The 21943-nt window shown below is 43.4% G+C and overlaps 1 protein-coding gene across 3 annotated transcripts; it reads right to left on the minus strand.

The window, feature by feature from the left end:
• Window positions 1-245: 245 nt before the first annotated feature.
• Window positions 246-20349, minus strand: st3gal8 (ST3 beta-galactoside alpha-2,3-sialyltransferase 8). 3 transcript variants are annotated; one of them, XR_013790866.1, is made up of 10 exons: window positions 20241-20349; window positions 13527-14115; window positions 13075-13216; window positions 12527-12725; window positions 10885-11075; window positions 9902-10081; window positions 8743-8788; window positions 8387-8506; window positions 3140-7260; window positions 246-2787 (listed from the first exon to the last, which is right to left on the minus strand). XR_013790866.1 is itself a non-coding variant. In XM_079511071.1 (9 exons), the coding sequence occupies exons 2-9, from the start codon at window positions 13735-13737 to the stop codon at window positions 7084-7086; spliced, it is 1266 nt and encodes a 421-aa protein (XP_079367197.1). In that variant the 5' UTR covers window positions 13738-14115; window positions 20241-20349; the 3' UTR covers window positions 246-7083. The 3 variants fall into 3 exon arrangements, 2 of the variants coding, with proteins under 2 accessions (XP_079367197.1, XP_079367198.1); XM_079511071.1 differs by having other exon boundaries at window positions 246-7260; XM_079511072.1 differs by having other exon boundaries at window positions 246-7260; window positions 13527-14120; window positions 20241-20327.
• Between the last annotated feature and the right edge of the window lie 1594 nt (window positions 20350-21943).

The raw sequence follows: 21943 nt of genomic DNA on the forward strand, positions 1-21943 counted from the left end.
GGGGCGGGGTGGGGGTCCCGAGACATTGCCAAAGCATTTCCGGGGGTCCCCGGCCCAAAACGTTGAGAACCCCTGCTCTATCATACAGCTTGAACACCATTTTTATTCACACAAAAAAACACAATAGATTAATAATAATAATAGATTATGTTTTTCAGGCTCCTGAGCATTAGTAAGGGTGCACAAAGCACAGCACACAGCAAATAACACCATAAAATAATGTGTCAATAATGATAAAAGCCTGATGGTGATTGGACAATAATATTGTATTTTATTTATAAAGGGGACCACAGTTAAAGTCAATGTAACATTAAATTCACACACACACACACACACACACACACACACACACACACACACACACACACACACACACACACACACACACACACACACACACACACACACACACACACACACACACACACACACACACACACACACACACACACACACACACACACACACGTGCATGCACGCGCACACACACACACACACACACAGTTAAAGTCAATGTAACATTAAATTCACACACACATACACACACACACACATGCGCACACACACACGTGCATGCACGCGCGCACACACACACACACACACACACACACACACACACACACACACACACACACACACACACACACACACACACACACACAGTGTAACATATATAAGTACAGTACATACTCAGGGGTTAAGGCTATGTTTTCATTACAGTTACAGGACAGGATTCAAACCAGCAACACACAGCACGGTAGGTTAAATTCAGTCAATGCCTGGGCTCTATGCACAGCAGCCATATTGGAAATAAATTGGGCCGCTTCCTTACATCCTTCACAGCTGTTACCAATGATGATTAAGGTGTTCCATATTCTGGTCAGGGTAATTGATATTGTGCATGTTGCAAGGAGTTGCAACTGGTGTGGTTTGGGCTTATAAGCACAATTTCTTTGCTGTGCATATTCCTATTATATTATATAAATGCACCATTTATTGCTGATCCCTTTGTCCAGCGGTGGACAAAGTACTCAATCCCAGTACTTGAGTCAAAGTATAGATACTCCTGGTCAAAATATTACTCAACTATACAAGTGAAAGTTGCTCTGGCAAAATGTACTGGAGTACTTCAAAAGTACACATTACAGAGTACAATTGTATTTTTAATGCCAGTGCATCGCTGCATTAAACAAATTACACATTTTCCCCCAAAATTAAAAGATTTTCCAGAAATGTAAAAAAGAAAAACATCAATAATAATACGGTAATAAAATATAAAAAATAGCAGAACACAAGCTTGCAACGCATCACATCATGACACGTTGTGAGCTTGTAGATCTGCTGTTTTTCACTTATTTGAAATAGGGAAAAGTAAAGTACAATATTTGTCTTTGAAATGTAGTGGAGTGAAAGTAATACGTTTTCAAAACAACTCAAGTAAAGTACAGACACTCAAAAAATTGTACTTAAGTACAGTCAATCAGTCCACCACTGCCAGCTCTACCAGAGACAAACCCAGAGCTCTGCAGGAGTTCTATCTCTACATCCCCCGGATATACCCATCCGTAATGTATTCTTAATACAATGATAGCATACTGTAATGGTATACATACATACTGTACGTTGTTATGATTTGATTGGTCCTGTCCTGCTCTGTTTGTTTGGATTAAGTGTGATGTATATGAAATAGTCGATCTACAAGCTGTGTAAGATCAGATACTTCCAAAGATACTTTCAAAGTTGGTCCAGCCCTTTAGAATGACTGAAACCTTGTGAACACATCAGCATGAAGTGTGTGCGTGTCAGTGGTCACATGCATCAAAACAGCAAACACACTTCAAAGGCTACAGAGTCACTACATGTGACTGAGTGACAGTCACAGCATCATCGCTGTCGAGGTGGAAACCTTGCATGTCCAAAACCATTGCTTTTTTTTAGCGTTATCTTAAAAAAAGAAATAAAATAGTGAAAACAGCCGTTCTACATGCTCACAGCGTTTGTAAATCTGCTATTTTCCACTACTTTTGTGCGACACTTTAGGGAAATAATTTATGGGAGAAGATAAAAAAACATAAAAAGTTGAAATACGGAGATACAAGGTTTCTGCCCGACAGCAACCACATGTGACTGAGTGACAGCAAATGATTTGTTTACATTCACATTTCTCCAGAGGAAATACAGACAGCAAACCTCTCTGGCTCTGTTCACACTGTCAGCCCAAATCTGACTTATTTTTTCTAGTTTGGAACTTCACTATAAAGTACAAAGCACATTTCTAAAGATGTGTCCCAGTCTGGACATGTTGGACAATGAAGCCTGATTTATATACTTCGTCGTATGACTGCGTCGCTCGACAAAAATAGTACACCATTCTGTCTCGATCACTAACAGTGGCCAGTCAGTCCTAAAGATCAGATTTTGAGAAACTAATGGGATTTGACTGGAGTGTGAACAAGGCCTCTGTCCTACTGAGAGTACAGTTCTGTCAACAGAGCCACGTCGACTATTACAAGGTTCAAAATACTTTCTCCCACACGTCGGTGCGTCGGGACTGTTGTCTCACACAGCTCCCAAACGCTTTCTCCTAACAGTCTGTACATCGGAAGCCTAGAAATTAATACACAAAATAAAGCAGATGTCTCGCTTCCCCCTCGTTCTATTTGATTTCACCTTTGGAGTTGCGTAACTACGTCCTATGATTGTATAAAAGCCAGTGATTCTCAACCTGTGAGGGAGTCCCACTCCCCACATGATTTTTAGGGGTCCCCAGGTGACAGAAAAGTGACGCTTTAAAGGAGCATTCAGTGATTTGAGTGATTTGGAAAACCACCCAGTCCGCCCCGGTAACAAAATGTGCACATGCACGCTCTACAGTGGGGGGAAGTGCAACAGGCCAACAGCATGTGCACAAAGCCCGCCCCCACTCGATCATGATTGGAGGAAGGCCTCTCTCATCCTGATTGGATGAAGGCTTTGCCACCCGCCACCAAAACTGAAACTAGGGTTTTTTGACCCCAGGGGCTCACTGGGGACAGGGAGGAACTCCTTATATGGTCAGCACACTCTATAGTAGGGAGGATTATCCATAAAAAAAGAACAAATAAGTGATATTTAGATTAAGTCAAATCACTGAATATACCTTTAAGGACTTTCAAGACCTTTTTAATACCTAATAAATGAAATTAAAAAAGACCATTACTGCATCAAGAGTAATCAACATACTACCGGTATACTATAAAAACGGGTCAGACATTGACCAAATTGTCAAATAATCTAAGGTTAAAATAGCTGATCTACAAGGTCACGACTGTGAGCTTGTAGATCGGCTATTTTCACAATATCTATCTGTGGAACCGAGTGGAACTAAATGTAATGACTACAATTCTAAGTGCTTGTCAGGGTGGGGGGTCCCCAGTTCACATAGGATTATTTTGGGTGGTCCCGGCCTGAAAAGGTTGAGAACCACTGGTATATCGTATAAACAATATTATTCCATTCCCATCTAGCTTGCTGCTTAGAAGAAATTCCAAAAAACATTTCTGAAACAATTTCTGAAATTTCAGAAAGAGGGAGCTGACATTTGTAACCACATGAAACCTACTGCACGTCTATTCTGAGCATGTCGTAATAGGACAACGAAAGAATAGGCAAAACCAACATTCTGCAAAAATAAAAATAGCTGGACATTATTTTGGCAAAACAGGCAAACATTTGGCAAAATTAGGAGAACATTTGGCAAACAAGCTTATCATGTACAACAAATGATATAGTGTTTAAGTGGTTATGATGACAGCCTCCTCCTCTAAACTTTTACTGGGTGGATATTTTAAATAGGGAAAGTAACATTTGAACACTGTGGAAGAGTAAATTGACACTTTTTTGTTTTGTTTTTTATAGACAAACACTGTCTGAGTAGTGAAGCATCAACATGTATAACTGCTGTTGTTGTATTCTGGGGTCATTTTAACGTCTACTTTTCTGTGCACCCCAGACAGTTATTACTTTGCTTGATTCAATATTTCGATATTTTGATATTCATTTTATCAGACACGCCCCCCTATTATGTAAGACCATTCAACTTCAAACATCAAATATGTTAACCATGAACAAATAAGGGTTTTCAAAGAAGTACTGCTTAGCTGCTTAGTACTGCTGTGGACCGCAGACTTGCCTAGAAAATAATTCCAAGGCACTCCATCTTTGATAACAATATTAAGGATGTATTTAGAGCAACTGTCTCAAGCATGACAGGCAGACTCTGATGAAGACCTTCTAGGTCGTTACGCGTTACGCGCATATTTGTTTCCTTGCTCTAAATAAATCCTTTTTCATCAAAGACTGAGTGCCTTGGAGTTATTTTCTTTGCGAGACTGCAGTCTATACCTTTGGAAGTTAAGCAGTACTTCTTTGAAAAGTCTTTTTGTTCCTACCTCTACCACCAAAGAGCACTATCTATAAGAGCCACTGACTGATCCCTGCAGTGCTTCGTTTTTCATGTTAATCATGTTGTTGACTCGAAAACACACGTCCATCCTTCTGGTGATGATTAAAAAGTAAGTGAAAAATAAACACAAACTAATTTTGTGTTTATTTTTCACATACTTTTTATTTCCATCCATCCATCCATCCATCCATCCATCCATCCATCCATTCATTCATTAACATCAGTCACCAGGGGAGAGTGTTTCCAAAGAGTTTAACATGGTTAACATGGCGTTTTGAAGTTGAATGGGGTTACTACACAAGAGGGTGATAATCACATGAACATCAAATATCTAAATATTGAATCAAGCAACTTAAAAAAAACAGACAACCCTTTTGACCAAAGAGTAAAGAGCCTATAAATGACATACATTCTGCTTGTCTTGTGTCTGTGGTAGGACAGATGAGGCTGATAAGGCACCACCAGGCTCCATGAACTGGCTATGATTGCAGGAACACAAGGCTCAGCTCACTTCCCCTTCTATCAGATCACAGGCCGTTTGTTTCCTCTCTCAGATAAAGAGTCTTGATAGATGGAGCACTGTTTCTCAACATAGAGTCCAGGGACCAGCGGGGCTCCAAATAATAGACCCGTACTCTGAGAGTGTACAGTCCCATTTGTACACGCCTGGGGTTTAATTGATGCTGAGGATTTAACTGTGTAGATTGGGTCCCAGAGGAGGCGGGGGGGGGGGGGGGGGGGGGGGTGCCTTGGTCTCTTCCCTTTTTTGCCATTTAATTTTGTCATCCATTTGTACCAACAAGCACCTTGCTGGGGATGTTGTGCTCCTTCCTCTCTTTATTCTGCATTGTAGTAAACGGGGGTCTAATAATGCATATAAAGCTGGGGGTCCTTGAACTTAACTATACTGGAACCCCTGTCTATACACTGTATAATCCTTCAGTGCTTATTTAACTCTGCACTCTCTGAGTTGCAGACCCGTAAGTGTCCATTTGGACCACTGCTGGTCCCCTTGACCTGATGTTTTGAGACAGTGTAATCAGATTCCAGGCTCTGTCTCTGATAAACAGAGTGATAGGGGAGCAGGCCTCAGGCTGAGTGCATCATGGATACTTTCTCTGGCGGAAAAAGTGCTTCTATTGTGTTGACCTGTTTTTCATTCACATACAAAACAACAAACGAAACAACAAAACTATAACAAAAAAGTAGGGATGCACCGATGTGTAAATTCTGGGTCGATACCGATGTTTAAAAAGAACAATTTGGCTGATAGCGGATATTTGTTTATTTTGTTTGCATTGATATTCATTCTTACCTTTGTGGCAGGGAATAAATCTTCATTATTATATTAAAAAAAAAGAAATTGCTTATTTTAATTTCTTGTTTGTTTGCATCTTAATTTGTACGTAGCACTTTGGTTTGACCTCAGTTGTTGGAAATGTGCTAAAAAAAAAAAAAAAATGAGTTGAGTGAACATCGGAATTGCTTCACCGATTGTTGTGATTCGATATTACGATTTTGGGCTTTTTTTTAATACTATAGAACATTTTAAAACAATTATAAATAATACAAAGTTAACCATGAAAAGTTGAATCATGCACTTCAATGCAGCCACATAACATCAGTTTCTGAGATAAAATAATTGAGAAATCGATTCTGAACTTTAAAATCTATTTAAAAAAATCGTGGCATTAAAGATCGCGATATTTGGTGAGTGAATCAATTTGATCCCCCACCCCTAATGCAGTCAACAAGGCAAATATCAGCCCATACCGATACTCGGCCGATATATGGGTGCATCCCTAATAAAATGATATACAACAGTATACAGTATATATAATATATAAAATGAAAAACAAATCTGTGGTTTTCTCCTTCACAGCTTCATTCCAGCACTCACTGATTGGCTGTAGACTGATGCTATATGAGCCATGATTGGTCAGTGTAGAATGTGCAGTCTGGATAATTAATAAGGCCGTGGATGTGGTTAATAGCGTAGTGGTTCTGGTGACGTGGGGCCCCCCAGGGTGAGGGGTCCTTGCAGGGGTTCTAGAGGGTCCCCAGGTAAATTATTCATAGTGGGGCCCCCCAGGGTGAGGGGTTCTTGCAGGGGTTCTAGAGGGTCCCCAGGTAAATGATTCATAGTGGGGCCCCCCAGGGTGAGGGGTCCTTGCAGGGGTTCTAGAGGGTCCCCAGGTAAATGATTCATAGTGGGGCCCCCCAGGGTGAGGGGTCCTTGCAGGGGTTCTAGATTGTCCCCAGGTAAATGATTCATAGTGGGGCCCCCCAGGGTGAGGGGTCCTTGCAGGGGTTCTAGAGGGTCCCCAGGTAAATGATTCATAGTCAGCAATCAAATGGACCCTTACCACTCTGTGACTCTAAGAGCGTACAACATTTGTACGCTCTCAAGAGTTATGGGGCGGGCGTCCGTGGCCTTGAAATAAACAATAAAAAAGGTTGAGAAACACTGGTATAGTGGTTCAAGAGGCACCGGTTCAAATCCCATCCACCATGGTGCCATTGAGCAAAATACAGAGCAACCAGGTTTGACTCCTCCCACAGGCGCCTGGCACCGCCCACATTCAGATTATTCAGTCAGTCAATCTGTCTGTCTGTCTGTCTGTCCGTCCCTCGGTCAGTCAGACTACACTTGGATACAGGTGGATCTTGCCCTCCTTGGCCAGACGGTGGATGACCTCGGTCTCAAAGTCGGCGCTGTGGACTCCCGTCTTCCGGAAGGCTCCGGCGTAGCGGTTCTCCTCCCAGTAGTGGTGCCAGTTCCCCTCGCTGTCAGCCCCGTAGCCAAACACTGATACCTGCACGCACGTGAATCAGATTAATACATTTTGTGTGTTTATTAAAAATCTATTTGAATTTCTGTTGCATCTATTTGTTGATACAACTTTTATAAATGGCAACAAAGTAAGTGAGTAGGTAGACGAAAATCTAGAGGTGGAGATATGTCCTGGAAAGGAGAGGAATGAAGGTTAGTCGCAGCGAGACATAATTCACGTGTGTGAATGAGAGGAACCCAAGTGGAACAGTGAAGAAGGTAGATGACTTTTAAGTACTTAGGGTACAACATTCCAGAGCAATGGAGATCGTGGAAAAGAGGTTAAGAAACAAGTGCAAGCAGGTTGGAACGTATAAAAGTGTCAGGTGTGATGTGTAATAGGAAAGTATCAGCAGCATAATGAAAGGGAAGGCGTACAAGACGGTGGTGAGACCAGAGTGTTATAGGGTTTATAGACAGATAGCTATGTTGTATGGTTTAGAGACAGACAGCTATGTTATATGGTTTAGAGACAGATAGCTATGTTGTATGGTTTAGAGACAGACAGCTATGTTGTATGGTTTAGAGACAGACAGCTATGTTGTATGGTTTAGAGACAGACAGCTATGTTGTATGGTTTAGAGACAGACAGCTATGTTGTATGGTTTAGAGACAGACAGCTATGTTGTATGGTTTAGAGACAGATAGCTATGTTGTATGGTTTAGAGACAGACAGCTATGTTGTATGGTTTAGAGACAGACAGCTATGTTGTAAGGTTTAGAGACAGACAGCTATGTTGTATGGTTTAGAGACAGACAGCTATGTTGTATGGTTTAGAGACAGACAGCTATGTTGTATGGTTTAGAGACAGACAGCTATGTTGTATGGTTTAGAGACAGACAGCTATGTTGTATGGTTTAGACTAGAGACAGACAGCTATGTTGTATGGTTTAGAGACAGACAGCTATGTTGTATGGTTTAGAGACAGACAGCTATGTTGTATGGTTTAGAGACAGACAGCTATGTTGTATGGTTTAGAGACAGGTCACCTCACCTGGTCACAGATGTGTAACAATAGAGCGGTCACCTCATCTGGTCACAGATATGTAACAATAGAGTGGTCACCTCACCTGGTCACAGATGTGTAACAATAGAGTGGTCACCTCACCTGGTCACAGATGTGTAACGCGAACACGATGGCCAGCAGTCCAGTAGACGGGTATCGCCCGTGATGCTCTGTCCAGTTGTCATGAGTGTATTTAAAGAACTCTGGGTTTACCACCAGCACCTACGCGCGCGCGCACACACACACACACACACACACACACACACACACACACACACACACACACACACACACACACACACACACACACACACACACACACACACACACACACACACACACACACACACACACACACACACACACACACACACACACACACACACACACACACAGTGTCAGTGCATGTGTAAATTAATCCTAGTCCTAAATGTAAGCACTATAAAGGTCATTTTTACCTTATCTTTGTCAGCCTGAACTCTGTCCTTAACTCTCATATAAGTCCTAAAGATGAAAACAACAGGGTTAATGATGTACATGTTATATAGATTTGGTATATTGTAATTTCATAGTTTTGGTTAGTCAATTGTTGAGTTAGTTAGTTTGTTGGTTTGTTGTTTCATTCACTGCCAATAACATGTGTTTTTATTTCAAAAGAACACACCGCTGTTTACGTTTTGTAGTGTGTTGTGTATTTTTTGTTTTTTACGCTAGATGCCGCTCTTCGTTAACCCATGAGTCACCATTTCACTCTCAGTGAAACAGTCTAGCAGGAAGTGATAAAAAAACAGCCAGCGTCCGTTTCCTTTTTGGCCAGCATGCTATTTTCCAGGAACCCTAACTAGGGAACGTTGAGCTGACATCACCTAAGTCCAAAGGTGACATCACCTAAGTCCAAAATGTTCATTTTTCAGGAAATGAAAAAGAAGAAAAAATAAATAAATAAATTGTTTTTTTTCTGAAAATGAAGGAAACGATCAAGCTAGAAATGCAATATAAACTAATTTCTTGTAACATTGCTCTCCTCAGAAAACACAACATAGATTTTAGAAATAGATTCAAGCTAGATAGATTTTAGCTAAGTTTGATAACAGAGTACAGGGGAAATCCTGTTTGTTCCTCTCCGTGCGTCTCTGCACTGCTGCAGCCTGCCACAGGGGTGGAGTTAGTTGCTAAGAGGTGGTGGAGTTAGTTGCTTTTACAGACAGTTTGAGGAGCCAATGGAGTTCAGAGATTTCTTCAGAAGCGTTTTTTAATCATTTGCATTGGTTCAATATTTTCTTAACCAACACACAGACATAAAGGGTGTTCAATAGCGTTGATTTATGAAGAAAAATAATAATAATCAGAAAAGTGGTTTCCCCATGGCAGCGACGATATGCTTGATTAACTAGTGAGTGAGCAAGCAAGTGATCGATCGAGCTAGTGAGTGAGTAACTTACATTTTAATCTCTCCAGTAGAGAGGGCGCTAGCGAGCCACTCCAGGTCTGAGTAACTTACATTTCAATCTCTCCAGTAGAGAGGGCGCTAGCGAGCCACTCCAGGTCTGAGTAACTTACATTTCAATCTCTCCAGTAGAGGGCGCTAGCGAGCCACTCCAGGTCTGAGTAACTTACATTTTAATCTCTCCAGTAGAGAGGGCGCTAGCGAGCCACTCCAGGTCTCGTAGTTTAAATGGCAGCAGCACCAGACTGACTCCTGATGCTATGTCCACTGCACTCTCTGGATACAGGAAGTGATGCGTAGTTCTGTTCCCTACATCCTGCTCGAAACCTGCTGTTATCGCCTTGTTCATCCTGACACAGGGAGGGAGAAAGAGAGAGAGAGAGCTTGCTATGATGCGTGTGTGTGTGCCAGTTTCTCTCTGATAACAGAGGTATGTGTAGTATGTGTGTGATACAGATGTGTGTGTGTGTGTCTGTACCTCTCTGATAACAGAGGTATGTGTTTGCATGTGAGTGTGTGTGTGTGCGCGCATGTGTGCGTGCGTGCGTGCGTGCGTGCGTGCGTGCGTGTGTGTATATCGTCCCGTTAGTGGTATTTGATAAATAGACATTGTGAGGAATATTTCTCCTCACAACATATATAGTTGAATATTCCTTGTGGCTTTGTTCTATTGTATTTTTGTTCCTATCTGCTTCCAGTGTTTATTTTGTATCCAGTGTTTACTTTGAGACAACCTTCTGCACTCTGTCTCTGCCTCATCCTGCATTTGGGTCGTACATTCTCTCCTGTCTCGAACCGTGACAATCTGTGCCGCACAGAAAAACTAGCAGATTCGTATGAAAATCAAGCAATAAGCATCAATAGGTAATTTATCAGTGGAATGCAATCAAGCCAGCAGGCTCGCCTGAGCCGACTGGCTTTGATTAGGAAACGCAGAAATGCGTTCGACGAGGCGTTGGTCGCGTTGACAGACTAGTACTAACCCTAACCCTAAATCCTAACCTCAGTCTTAACCGGCCACGTAAGTATGTTTTCGCTTCATCGGCAGTAAAATAACTTCTGTGTGTGTGTGTGTGTGTGTGTGTGTGTGTGTGTGTGTGTGTGTGTGTGTGTGTGTGTGTGTGTGTGTGTGTGTGTGTGTGTGTGTGTGTACCTGATAACAGAGTTGTGTGTGTTAATCAGGCTACCATGTCCTGACTGCCTCAGGTTGCCAGAGTTACCGACCACTGCGCAGCTATGGCAACGGGAGGGGCGGGGCCTAATGTCCACACTGGGAGGGGAAATGACACGGAACAGCTTTGACATCACTTCCTCCAGAGTCTGACCGTCACTGCGCTGAAGACCCTGAGAGGAGAGGAGAGAAGAGAAGAGGAGAGGAGAGGAGAGGAGAGGAGAGGAGAGGAGAGGAGGTGTTCAGGTCCAAGAAGCAGAAACAGATCTATTGATCGTGCGTGTCTGGGCTCGGCTGGTCTGGTCTGTCCTCACTGGCTGCCAGCTGGCAGGGGAGAATAGGCAAGCTGATGCTGTCAGCACCTTTTTAAATGCAATCTACTAATGCATTTCACAACACTGTTAGCATCATTAAGTATACAGCAACTCTCTCTCTCTGTCCCTTTCTCTCTCTCTTCTTAATGAGAGTGACCTGCAAACTCAGGAGGGCTGGAAAAAGGTGACACATTCTGAAAATAAACAGCTGTTGGCATGGCTTGATAAATCTTTCCTGAAAAATGTCTCTCTCTCTGTCTCCTCTCTCTTCTCATGGGATAGGTGGAGGTTCTTCCTTGGCCTTGGAGTTTAAGTTTCTCACGATCGGTCCAGCCCCTCAGCCCTCATGCAAACTTTGAAAGTCAATCGTAGTCAATCGGAATGGAATCCAAAAACTCGGGCAGATACATGTCTTGATCACATGACTACAGAGAGTACACAAGTGTACCACTACCAATTTGGGGGAGGTCTGGAATGTGCGTGCAAAGTTTCACGGCAACCGGACGCTGAATAACAGCCTAGTCATAGAGAGCATTATATCTAGTATTTTAACTGGCATGCCAAAGAGGACATCTGCATGGCAGTGGCGGTTGGTGGTGGTTCTCTGCCTAGGGCTGATAATAGTTATCAGCTGGCTATAAGTGCCACCGCAAGCTGAACTGTCATCCTGTGAGGCCTCGCTGACATTACATGGACAAAAGATGGTCGTCAAACACAGTTGTATAATGTGTGTGTGTGTGTGTGTGTGTGTGTGTGTGTGTGTGTGTGTGTGTGTGTGTGTGTGTGTGTGTGTGTGTGTGCGCGTGCGTGCGTGCATTCGTGCGTGTGTGTGACACACACATATTTTGTTAACATCAAATATCTCAAAAGAAAGAAGAGTCTCTACTTTCTTCGGGGGGGAAAGTGTGTTTCGTTCTTTAGAACTATTGGCTGTTGAATATAGCTTTTTTTCACCTAAAACGCTGTCTGGGAACAGAAAGCAGAGACATTTTTTTGGTGCGAAATCCTATAATATTATTTGATATGTGATCATTTGTTTTGATCACGTTTTCTTCCGGTTGTCCTCTGATCTGGAAGCCATAGAGGAACCCACAGGTTGCAGAAGAGCGCCCTCTATTGTGAACTGAAAACACCAAATGATGTCTATAGATGCAAATGGCGGCAAAGCGTTGGACTTAAAATGGCATCTATAGACGCCAATGGTTGGAAAGCGTTGGATTTGAAATGACGTCTATAGACATCAATGGTGGTAGATACAGGATTATTCCATATACCACCACCAGTTGTAGAAGATTAACCGTCAGACTTACCAGCCACCATTTGAGAGCGCTGGCGTCCATCTTGTTGGAGTTGTGTAGGAGAGGTTGCTGATGGGGGTCGAAACGTTGCTTGAACCAGGCTGACCCGTCCAGCTCAGAAACACACGACTCAGTGCAACCACACATCCTGTCCGACCTCCCCTGGGCTCCCGAGGGCCTCGGGGGTTCAGGGGTCACCACCGTCTTGGAGCTGGGAGTGGGACACACACAACTGCTCAGTGGTGGGAAAGGTACTCTTTTACATAGTCATACGGCATGTCACTTTTTTCACTCAAACAAAGGTTATTTACGATATTTTTGCCGTCGGGAGGAGACGGCTTATCTCCACATTTATTTTTTTGTGAATGAATGCCCTAGTTCGTCATACTACAGTGTCACACAAAAGCACATCTACAAGCAACATGATTTGAGCTTGTACATCGGCTATTTTTGACAAATGAGGCTTCCACCTGACATCAACGATATCATCTTTTACAGTTTCAGTATTTATTTTGGGACTGGAGTGAAGCTCACATGGTGGTGTTCATGGAAGTGCTCACCTTGCTTCAGACTGGTCTTTGTCATTGGTCCTCCCTGCAGATGCTTCTCCTCCAGGCTGGGACCCCTCTGCGTGGGGGGAGCCCTCGCCCTCCAGCCCCACACCCTCGGGACCCTCTCCCCGAGCCCCCTCACCTATGTTGTCTGCACGGAATAAAGCAAAATATACACTCAATATCGCTCTGTTTCCTAAACAATTTTGCACAATATGTAAAATTATGATGTTTACATAATTGTTCTAATCTAAAGCTATGTTCCTAACTTCCTCCTGTTCTACATAGTCAACCGCTGTTTGCCTGTTATCTCTCCTATGGTACCACATAAAAAACATGGAACGATAACAAAATATTCTACGTTTTGGATCTCATCAAATGGTGGTCTGTGGCTCAAATGCTGAATAAACAATGGACCTTGATATGAACAGGGTTGAAAACCACTGGTCATTATTTCTTACCGTGTCTGTGGGGCAGGCTGGGTCCAGGGTGTCCGCTGGGTCCTAGTGGCTGGGGGGTGGTCCTGCTGGCCGGGGGGGCCTGGCCAGCGGGCGTGGCCAGTGACAGGGACAGGGACAGGAAAAGGGAGGGGCTTATGGTCTGGCTCGCTATCATGAGGAAGAGGATGGCCGTGGCGACCACCACCACACACATCTTCCTCCTGAGCACCATGATGGATGGATGGACTGATGGAATGATTTATGAAGGGATAGAATGGATGGATGGATGGATGGATGGATGGATGGATGGATGGATGGATGGATGGAGGCCAGCTCCGGTCCTTTATCATCTATCCATCCTTCTCTCCTCTCTCATCTCTCCATCCAGCCTGCAATCCACAACACACATCTGTGTGTGTGTGTGTGTGTGCGTGCGTGCGTGCGTGCGTGTGTGTGTGCGTGCGTGCGTGCGTGTGTTTGTGCGTGTGTTTGTGTGTGTGTGTGTTCCTGCGTCTGCATGCACGTCAACCCTAGGCCACAGGAAAGCACACAATGGAGAAAAAAAACAGGAAATGTTGTCGTCTTCCTGTCAGAGGCCACACCCCCAGACCTGGTCTGAAAGACAGACAGACAGACAGACAGACAGACAGACAGACAGACAGACAGACAGACAGACAGACAGACAGACAGACAGACAGAAATAACATGATTATTTTTAATTAAAAAAAAGTATATATTGAGTTTGCGAACGGCAGCCAATAACAACATCCAGTCACAGCCCGTGTAGCTCGTGCTGTCACGATTATAACATTTTACTTGACGATGAATTGTCAAACAAATAATTGCGATTCACGTTTTCTGTGCACTCCCGTTTCACAGTTCCACGAGAGGCACTGCCGAGCGAGATACAGCGAGCGGGTCGCTGTGCCGAGCGTTGCGAAGTCACCTTGTGCCGTCATGGATGCAACGGTTATTTGCAGGGGTGACCTGAGTTAATGGTTAATGTGGTTGAACGCTAACGTGACATGGATGTGTTCCAGGTCTCAATGGATTAAAACATGTTTGAGAACCACCGCGATAGGGACAGAATTGCAAATCAACGTCCCCCCCCCCCCCCCGAGTCTCGGTACCTCCGAGACATAATTTCTTGTTTTGACGGTTTTTCAATGATACTATAAAATACCGTAATACTAGAGGAAATAGCCGACCTAGAAGCTCAAAATGCATCATAGGTTGTAGATTTGCCAATTTCACTATTTTAGAAAATATATGAACATTTTTCTACATGGAAACCAATGCTAATTTACATCTAAAATGACTCATGTCAATGAATATGCAAAATGTGTGTACCTAATGGCTTGGCCAGCATTGTGTCTTTCATGTCTTTTAAAGTTCCTTCCAGTGAAGCTTGAGTAAAGTCAATTCAACTAAAGGGGGGGGGGGCTTTCCTTTCGCTGAGGACGGAACCCCCCTCTGTCCCACAAGCATGCACAAACGCACGCACAAAAACTCCCAAATGAATGAACGCATGCACACACACACACACACACCATGACTCAGTATGTCACCCTACCCCCTTCTCTCCTCCCCTCTTATTTTTTCCCCACTGTCTCTTCCCCTGCCTGCTCTCTGTCCCTCTCTCTCTCTCTGTCTCTCTTTCTCTCTCTCTCTTTCATTTCCTGCTCTTTCTCTCTTCCTGTACTTTATCTCTCTCTATCCTTGTTCTTGTGTTGTGTTGTGTTTTTGGTGTGTTCCAGAAAGTTAACTTAACCTAACGAAGTTAAAACTCAGCTGTGAGGGATAGTTTAGTAGAGACAGACAGTATAGGACAGTTGAGAGGGATAGTTTAGTAGAGACAGACAGTAGGACAGTTGAGAGGGATAGTTTAGTAGAGACAGACAGTAGGACAGTTGAGAGTGAGACAGTGTAGGAGAGACAGACATTAGGAGTAGGAAAGCTGAGATGGTGAAAGATTATATATAAGTTAGGCTATCTACCAGTAGGTAAATCAGTGAGACGCACGCACACACACACGCACGCACGCACGCACGCACGCACGCACACACACACACACACCAATGATTCAGCAGGTCGTTAGCACCAAAACAGTATTTATAGAGTCACAGCAGTTCTCTCACTCTCTCGGTCTGTGTTCTCTCTGAGTCACTGTTATTCCACAGTCCTTATTGACACACACACACACACACACACACACACACACACACACACACACACACACACACACACACACACACACACACACACACACACACACACACACACACACACACACACACACACACACACACACACACACACACACACACACACAGACAGGCAATTTACAATTTAGTGATTTAGCAGATGCTCTTAATGCAGAGCGATTTACAGTAAGGATGGTACTGTAGGAACACGAGGTAATACATCAAATGCATGGAGATAAATGCTACTATACAGGGGAGGTGAGGGGGTTTGATTATTGGTGACTCTGTGACCTTTTATTATGGATTGCATTGTTGAACACAAAGCCTAGTTTGGACCAACGATTCGCAGCGTGACAAAACCGTTGCAGAGCACAATGGCAGCAGTCTGGATCGCCCCGTTGCAGGTCAGCACATGCTGATTGTGGTGCAACAATTTGTACTTATTGCTTGCGATTAAAGTTGAACCTCTTGCAAAACAATCACACAACCAACAACAAGTTGCAACGCACACAAAACTGGTTGCTCACACAAATGTTTCACACGTGTCCTCTCTCTCTCTCTCTCTCTCTCTCCCTCTAACTAACAAGCAAGGACGCACACATGCACACACAAGGCCCCGTCTGCCTTGGTTCTGGTGACTGATGCCTTTCTAATGTGTGAGGGGGCCTGAGGGACTTTTTATAATTTTTTTAAAATAAAATAATAAAAATAAAAAATAAAAATATTATCCTCTTGTTCTGCAGCAACATGAAAATGTTTACATATACATAAATTAATTAATTGATGTGAATATATTTTTGGAAATCTCTATGGGAAAAATGAATGGGGTCTGGATCGAGGGAACCAGAAAATGATCACCCCTGCTATGCCCTATAACAACGCAACGCACCGCACACACACACACACACACACACACACACCACACACCACACACCACACACCACACACCACACACCACACACACACACACACACACACACAGTGTAACATTACACAGTCAGTGTATAACACAAACAGAACACAATATTTCTATAAAGGCCTGTGCTGGTCAGAATGGAGCGGCATCACTGCAGCACAACACTGCTGACCTCTATAACCACAGGATGTGACCTCAGGCCTGTGTGTGCGTGTGTGTGTGTGTGTGTGTGTGTGTGTGTGTGTGTGTGTGTGTGTGTGTGTGCGTGCGTGCGTGCGTGCGTGCGTGTCTCAGAACATTAAAGGTAAACTGGCGTCAGTAACTGTGGAAAACCTGTTTTCTATTTACTGCTCTGTGTTCACATCCGCTTTACAGCCCACCTACTGTGCTGTAGCCGCATGCACACACGCACGCACGCACGCACACACACACACACACACACACTTGCACGCACGCATACACGCACGCACACACCGATTCTCCAGAGGTTCCCCCTGCTTGGCCCCTCCAGTGGTGTTTTTTTTTCTCCCTAGCTGCTTGGCGAGCCATCCCTTGGCAGGGGGGGAGGGGGGGGGGGGGGGACACTGTCATGGTCATGGACTCTGCCCATGCCCAGAGTGTCCCTATTCCTTGGCCTGTGCTTGTCCCTGACTTCATGCCCCTTATTGTCCCATAAGTGCCTGTGTAACCTGGGGTTAGGGTTGTAGTGGAGCAGTGCCTGTGTAACCTGGGGTTAGGGTTGTAGTGGAGCAGTGCCTGTGTAACCTGGGGTTAGGGTTGTAGTGGAGCAGTGCCTGTGTAACCTGGGGTTAGGGTTGTAGTGGAGCAGTGCCTGTGTAACCTGGGGTTAGGGTTGTAGTGGAGCAGTGCCTGTGTAACCTGGGGTTAGGGTTGTAGTGGAGCAGTGCCTGTGTAACCTGGGGTTAGGGTTGTAGTGGAGCAGTGCCTGTGTAACCTGGGGTTAGGGTTGTAGTGGAGCAGTGCCTGTGTAACCTGGGGTTAGGGTTGTAGTGGAGCAGTGTCTGTGTAACCTGGGGTTGACTTCATGCCCCTTATTGTCCCATAAGTGCCTGTGTGTAACCTGGGGTTGTAGTGGAGCCTTTTTAGTACAATATTTGCGTCACCTTTAACAAAAAAAAAGCCTAAATCCTAATTGAAAAGGATCATGCTGTTCCAAAAAGAAAGTCTGGAGTAAATCAGTTACTCCACAAATAATTTGGCCTAAGTCAGGTTTATAATTGCCTATAAGTCAAAACAGAAATTGGCTTAATTCATTTAATCCTCTTATGTTACATAACTGACAGACAGTGTTAATTTTTATGTCGATATTCAATATTAATATAAACTTTTGGGGTGAAAGGATTAAGAAATAGTTTGCGTTGTATCAGTTTTTTCAGTTTTCTGAGAAACTTACATAATAGGCCATTATTTTAAGAAGGTGACATTGTGTCTTTGAAATGTAGTGCAGTGAAAGTCAGAAGTATCCAAACATATAAATACAAGTTAAGTGTCAATCTATGTTGTATTTATGATGCAAATTTGGACAAGGTACCAGAGCCCCATGACTTTCATCATGATATGAAAATTAAATATTTCACAGACATATGTGAAAAGAAATTAGTGGAGGTAATTCTGTGGCCTCCTGGCAGTGTGCATAAGCACAAGGTTTGGCACTGGTTTGTGAGATTTTCTCTGGATGGACGGACGGACGGACAGACGGACGGACGGACGCACGCACCACACACACGTACATTTGTAAAACAGTACTTATGAGGACATACTTTTAGGACAGCCTTGAAAATAGCTCAATTACCCAGAAATAGCCAATCTACAAGCTCATCTGCTATTTTTTCGGTATGTGTCATTGCAGCACAAAGCACATTTTTTGTGAATAATTGTAATAGAAAATATTAGAAATCAGCAAAATAGTCTATAAAATAATGCCCAACACTGCTCACTGGCAGGTGAGTCAGGATACAACAGCAGTGCCAACACAGAAATGTGTGTGGGTAATCAATTGGCCCAACAACTACGTTGGGGAGAAAAAGGGGCAAAAAAGCAAAAAAGGAAAAAAAAATGTATTTTTCTTTTTTACCATAAAACACCCCACTCTCTTGACGACCAGGAAAATGGTCCTCAAAATGGCTATGTCTCACATTCTACTATACTTTGGGAACATCTGGCCCTCAAGTATAACACACACACACACACACACACTCACACACACACACACACACACACACACACACACACACACACACACACCACTGTAACAACACACACAGTAGGCCTAGTAGTAAGTCTAGTAACATAAAATACATGTAACACAAGTATAGCCATAATTACAACATTGTAACACTATAGACTATACTACTGCATCTGTAATTGTAAAATGGTAAATGGTAAATGGTGCATTTATATAGCGCCTTTATCCAAGGCGCTTTACATAGATTGTGCATTACATTCACCCATTCACACACACATTCATACACCGATTGCGGCGGAAGCCATGCAAGGTACCAACCAGCACATCGGGAGCAATTTGGGGTTCAGTGTCTTGCCCAAGGACACTTCGACATGTAGACAGGAGGAGCCGGGATTCGAACCGCCGACCCATGGATCATTGGACGACCTGCTCTACCTCTTGAGCCACAGTCGCCCCATGTAACACACAAACATGGATGATATGCAAGTGCAATTTACCTAACCAGACAGACAGACAGACAGACAGACAGACAGACAGACAGACAGACAGACAGACAGACAGAGGGGTAGGCCTACTGTAGGAGGTAGAGACCAGAGGTGGTTGTTTAACCACTTAAACCCAACTCAGCTGTACTCTGTAATCTACTCTACTCTGGCTCTGTACTTGGACGTTGGACCACTTACTTTTTTTCTGCTGCCTGCACCAAAAATCAAATCTCTTTAGCCGATCAAACAAGCTCACAAGTAACGCATGGATTGTCTATTTCTGGCTACTGTCCCCCCCAGAAGAACAAAGTGTCTGCCTATTGCCTAAGGAACAGTGCTTATCAAAGTGCTTGGGGGTGTTCCACTTCCAGCCATGTAGGACAGTCCCCCCAAAAAAACACTCTTTGAGCACTGTTTTAGTTTTCATCTGTTTTCTAAAAATGTTGAGAAATCTCTTATGGGGGTCCCTCATCGCTGACGGGCAATTATTGTGTGGTTTTTGTCTTGTGTGTGAGAACCACTGTCCCAAAGAAAGTACCCCCTCTCTTTCTGAAGACGTCCACACTCCACAGACATTATCTGAATTTATCTCTATCTTATTCTGTTCTTTCATGAACCACAGCAACCAATGTCATAACGGAACATAAAGTAGCCAAGGCTACAAACATGTAAAGATAAGATATAACGTCATAAGTAGCCTAACGTGCTACAGCTACACAACATATGAGGTAATATGTAACACGCTACAGATGACACTTTCTGGTCACTTTCTTCGCCAAGTTTTGTTAATCAGCTACAACAAACTATAAGTCCAAACACGACCCCACACCGTTAGTTACACACAGCTCTGAATCTCTGCACACAAAGTCCACGCAGTGCCAATGGAAAGGTTTAAAAACATGTAAATAACGTTCATAAACTCACATGTTGAAGACAAGTTTATTGTTGGTCTTGTTTCGCGGAGAAAAGGGAGTTCACTCACTGCACTGAACAGCGGTCTCTACTCTGCCGCTGCCTGTCTCTCATTTTCTGTAGCCCTGCCTACGAGCAGCTAAACCACCGTGTGTGTGTGTGTGTGTGTGTGTGTGTGTTTCCCTCCAAGCGCATTTCACAACCTTGTGATCGGCCCATAAACCACCTAACGGAAAAAAGCTGCAGTGATGGTATGTGTCAGACGTGGAGAACAGCTCTACTTAGTCACAATGTGCGGAAAATAGTTACAATATACCGTTACTGTAATGAAAAGAAAAGAAAAGAAAAGAAAAGAAAAAAAGAAAATAAAAGAAAAGAAGACAAGACAAGACAAGACAAGACAAAAAAAAGAAAAGAAAAAAAGAAAAGACAACAAAACAAAACAAAACAAAACAAAACAAAACAAAACAAAACAAAACAAAACAAAACAAAACAAAAAACTAGAAAAATGTGCTCCTTGAAGGGCAGATCTCCGCCAGGCCGGGTTGCCTACCCAGGGTTGTCACTCAGGCTGCTTGTGTTTGTCGTGGGGTGCAGCTGTGTCAGGTCACCAGGAAGAGCGGTGTATATGACAGATTGGTTGATTTAATATTTCATTGACAATTATTAAAGGCACAGCCGTGTACAACGTGTTAAAACGGAATATTATCATGTACTTGTATATACAAGTAGTATATAAGTATACTGTAATTATATAAGTACGTATACCAGTAAGTATACCAGACACCTAAGGGCGAGGTCGCATGCACGCATCCGCCTCGTTGACGATCTCATTTTGCCCTCCCCCTTATTCTTATCTAGTTCTTACCTTTTTATTTAAAATAATAATAATAATAATAAATCGGAGGCATGCTCGCTAGGTTACATGATATATGGGCATTCTTTTCAGTGATCAAAACTCTGTTTGACAGTATAACTGACTTACAAGACCATTTCATAATTTGGTAGAAAAAAAAACATTTCAGCAACAAACAGTGTCATTTCTATTGGATTTATGACACCCACTGGGTGTAAGTGAAATTGCTTTTGTCTCTGCGTTGTTTGGGGCCCCTCAACTAGCCTATGTGATTCGAATTTGGGGCAGATTGGATGCAGTGTTCTACTGGGGATTCAAACCGGGGTCTGTGTCGGAGAACACATTTCTACCACTCTTCCAAGAGGCAATTCGCACCAAATTGCGGAAGATATTGAGCTTATGGCCCAAACCACACCAGCTGCAACTCCTTGCAACTACTCACAACTCCTTGCAACAAAACAAACCACACCAATGCAACTCCTTGCAACAAAACAAACCACACCAATGCAACTCCTTGAAACTACTCACAACTCCTTGCAACAAAACAAACCACACCAGCTGCAACTCCTTGCAACTACTCACAACTCCTTGCAACAAAACAAACCACACCAATGCAACTCCTTGCAACAAAACAAACCACACCAATGCAACTCCTTGAAACTACTCACAACTCCTTGCAACAAAACAAACCACACCAATGCAACTCCTTGCAACAAAACAAACCACACCAATGCAACTCCTTGCAACAAACCACACCAATGCAACTCCTTGCAACTGCCAATGGGAATAATGGTTGCAAGTAGTTGCAAGGAGTTGCATGACGACCCTCTGGTGTGGTTAGGGCTTAAAGATACAGTAG

Source organism: Electrona antarctica, assembly GCF_951216825.1.
Source record: "Electrona antarctica genome assembly, chromosome: 9".
Lineage (NCBI taxonomy): Eukaryota > Metazoa > Chordata > Actinopteri > Myctophiformes > Myctophidae > Electrona > Electrona antarctica.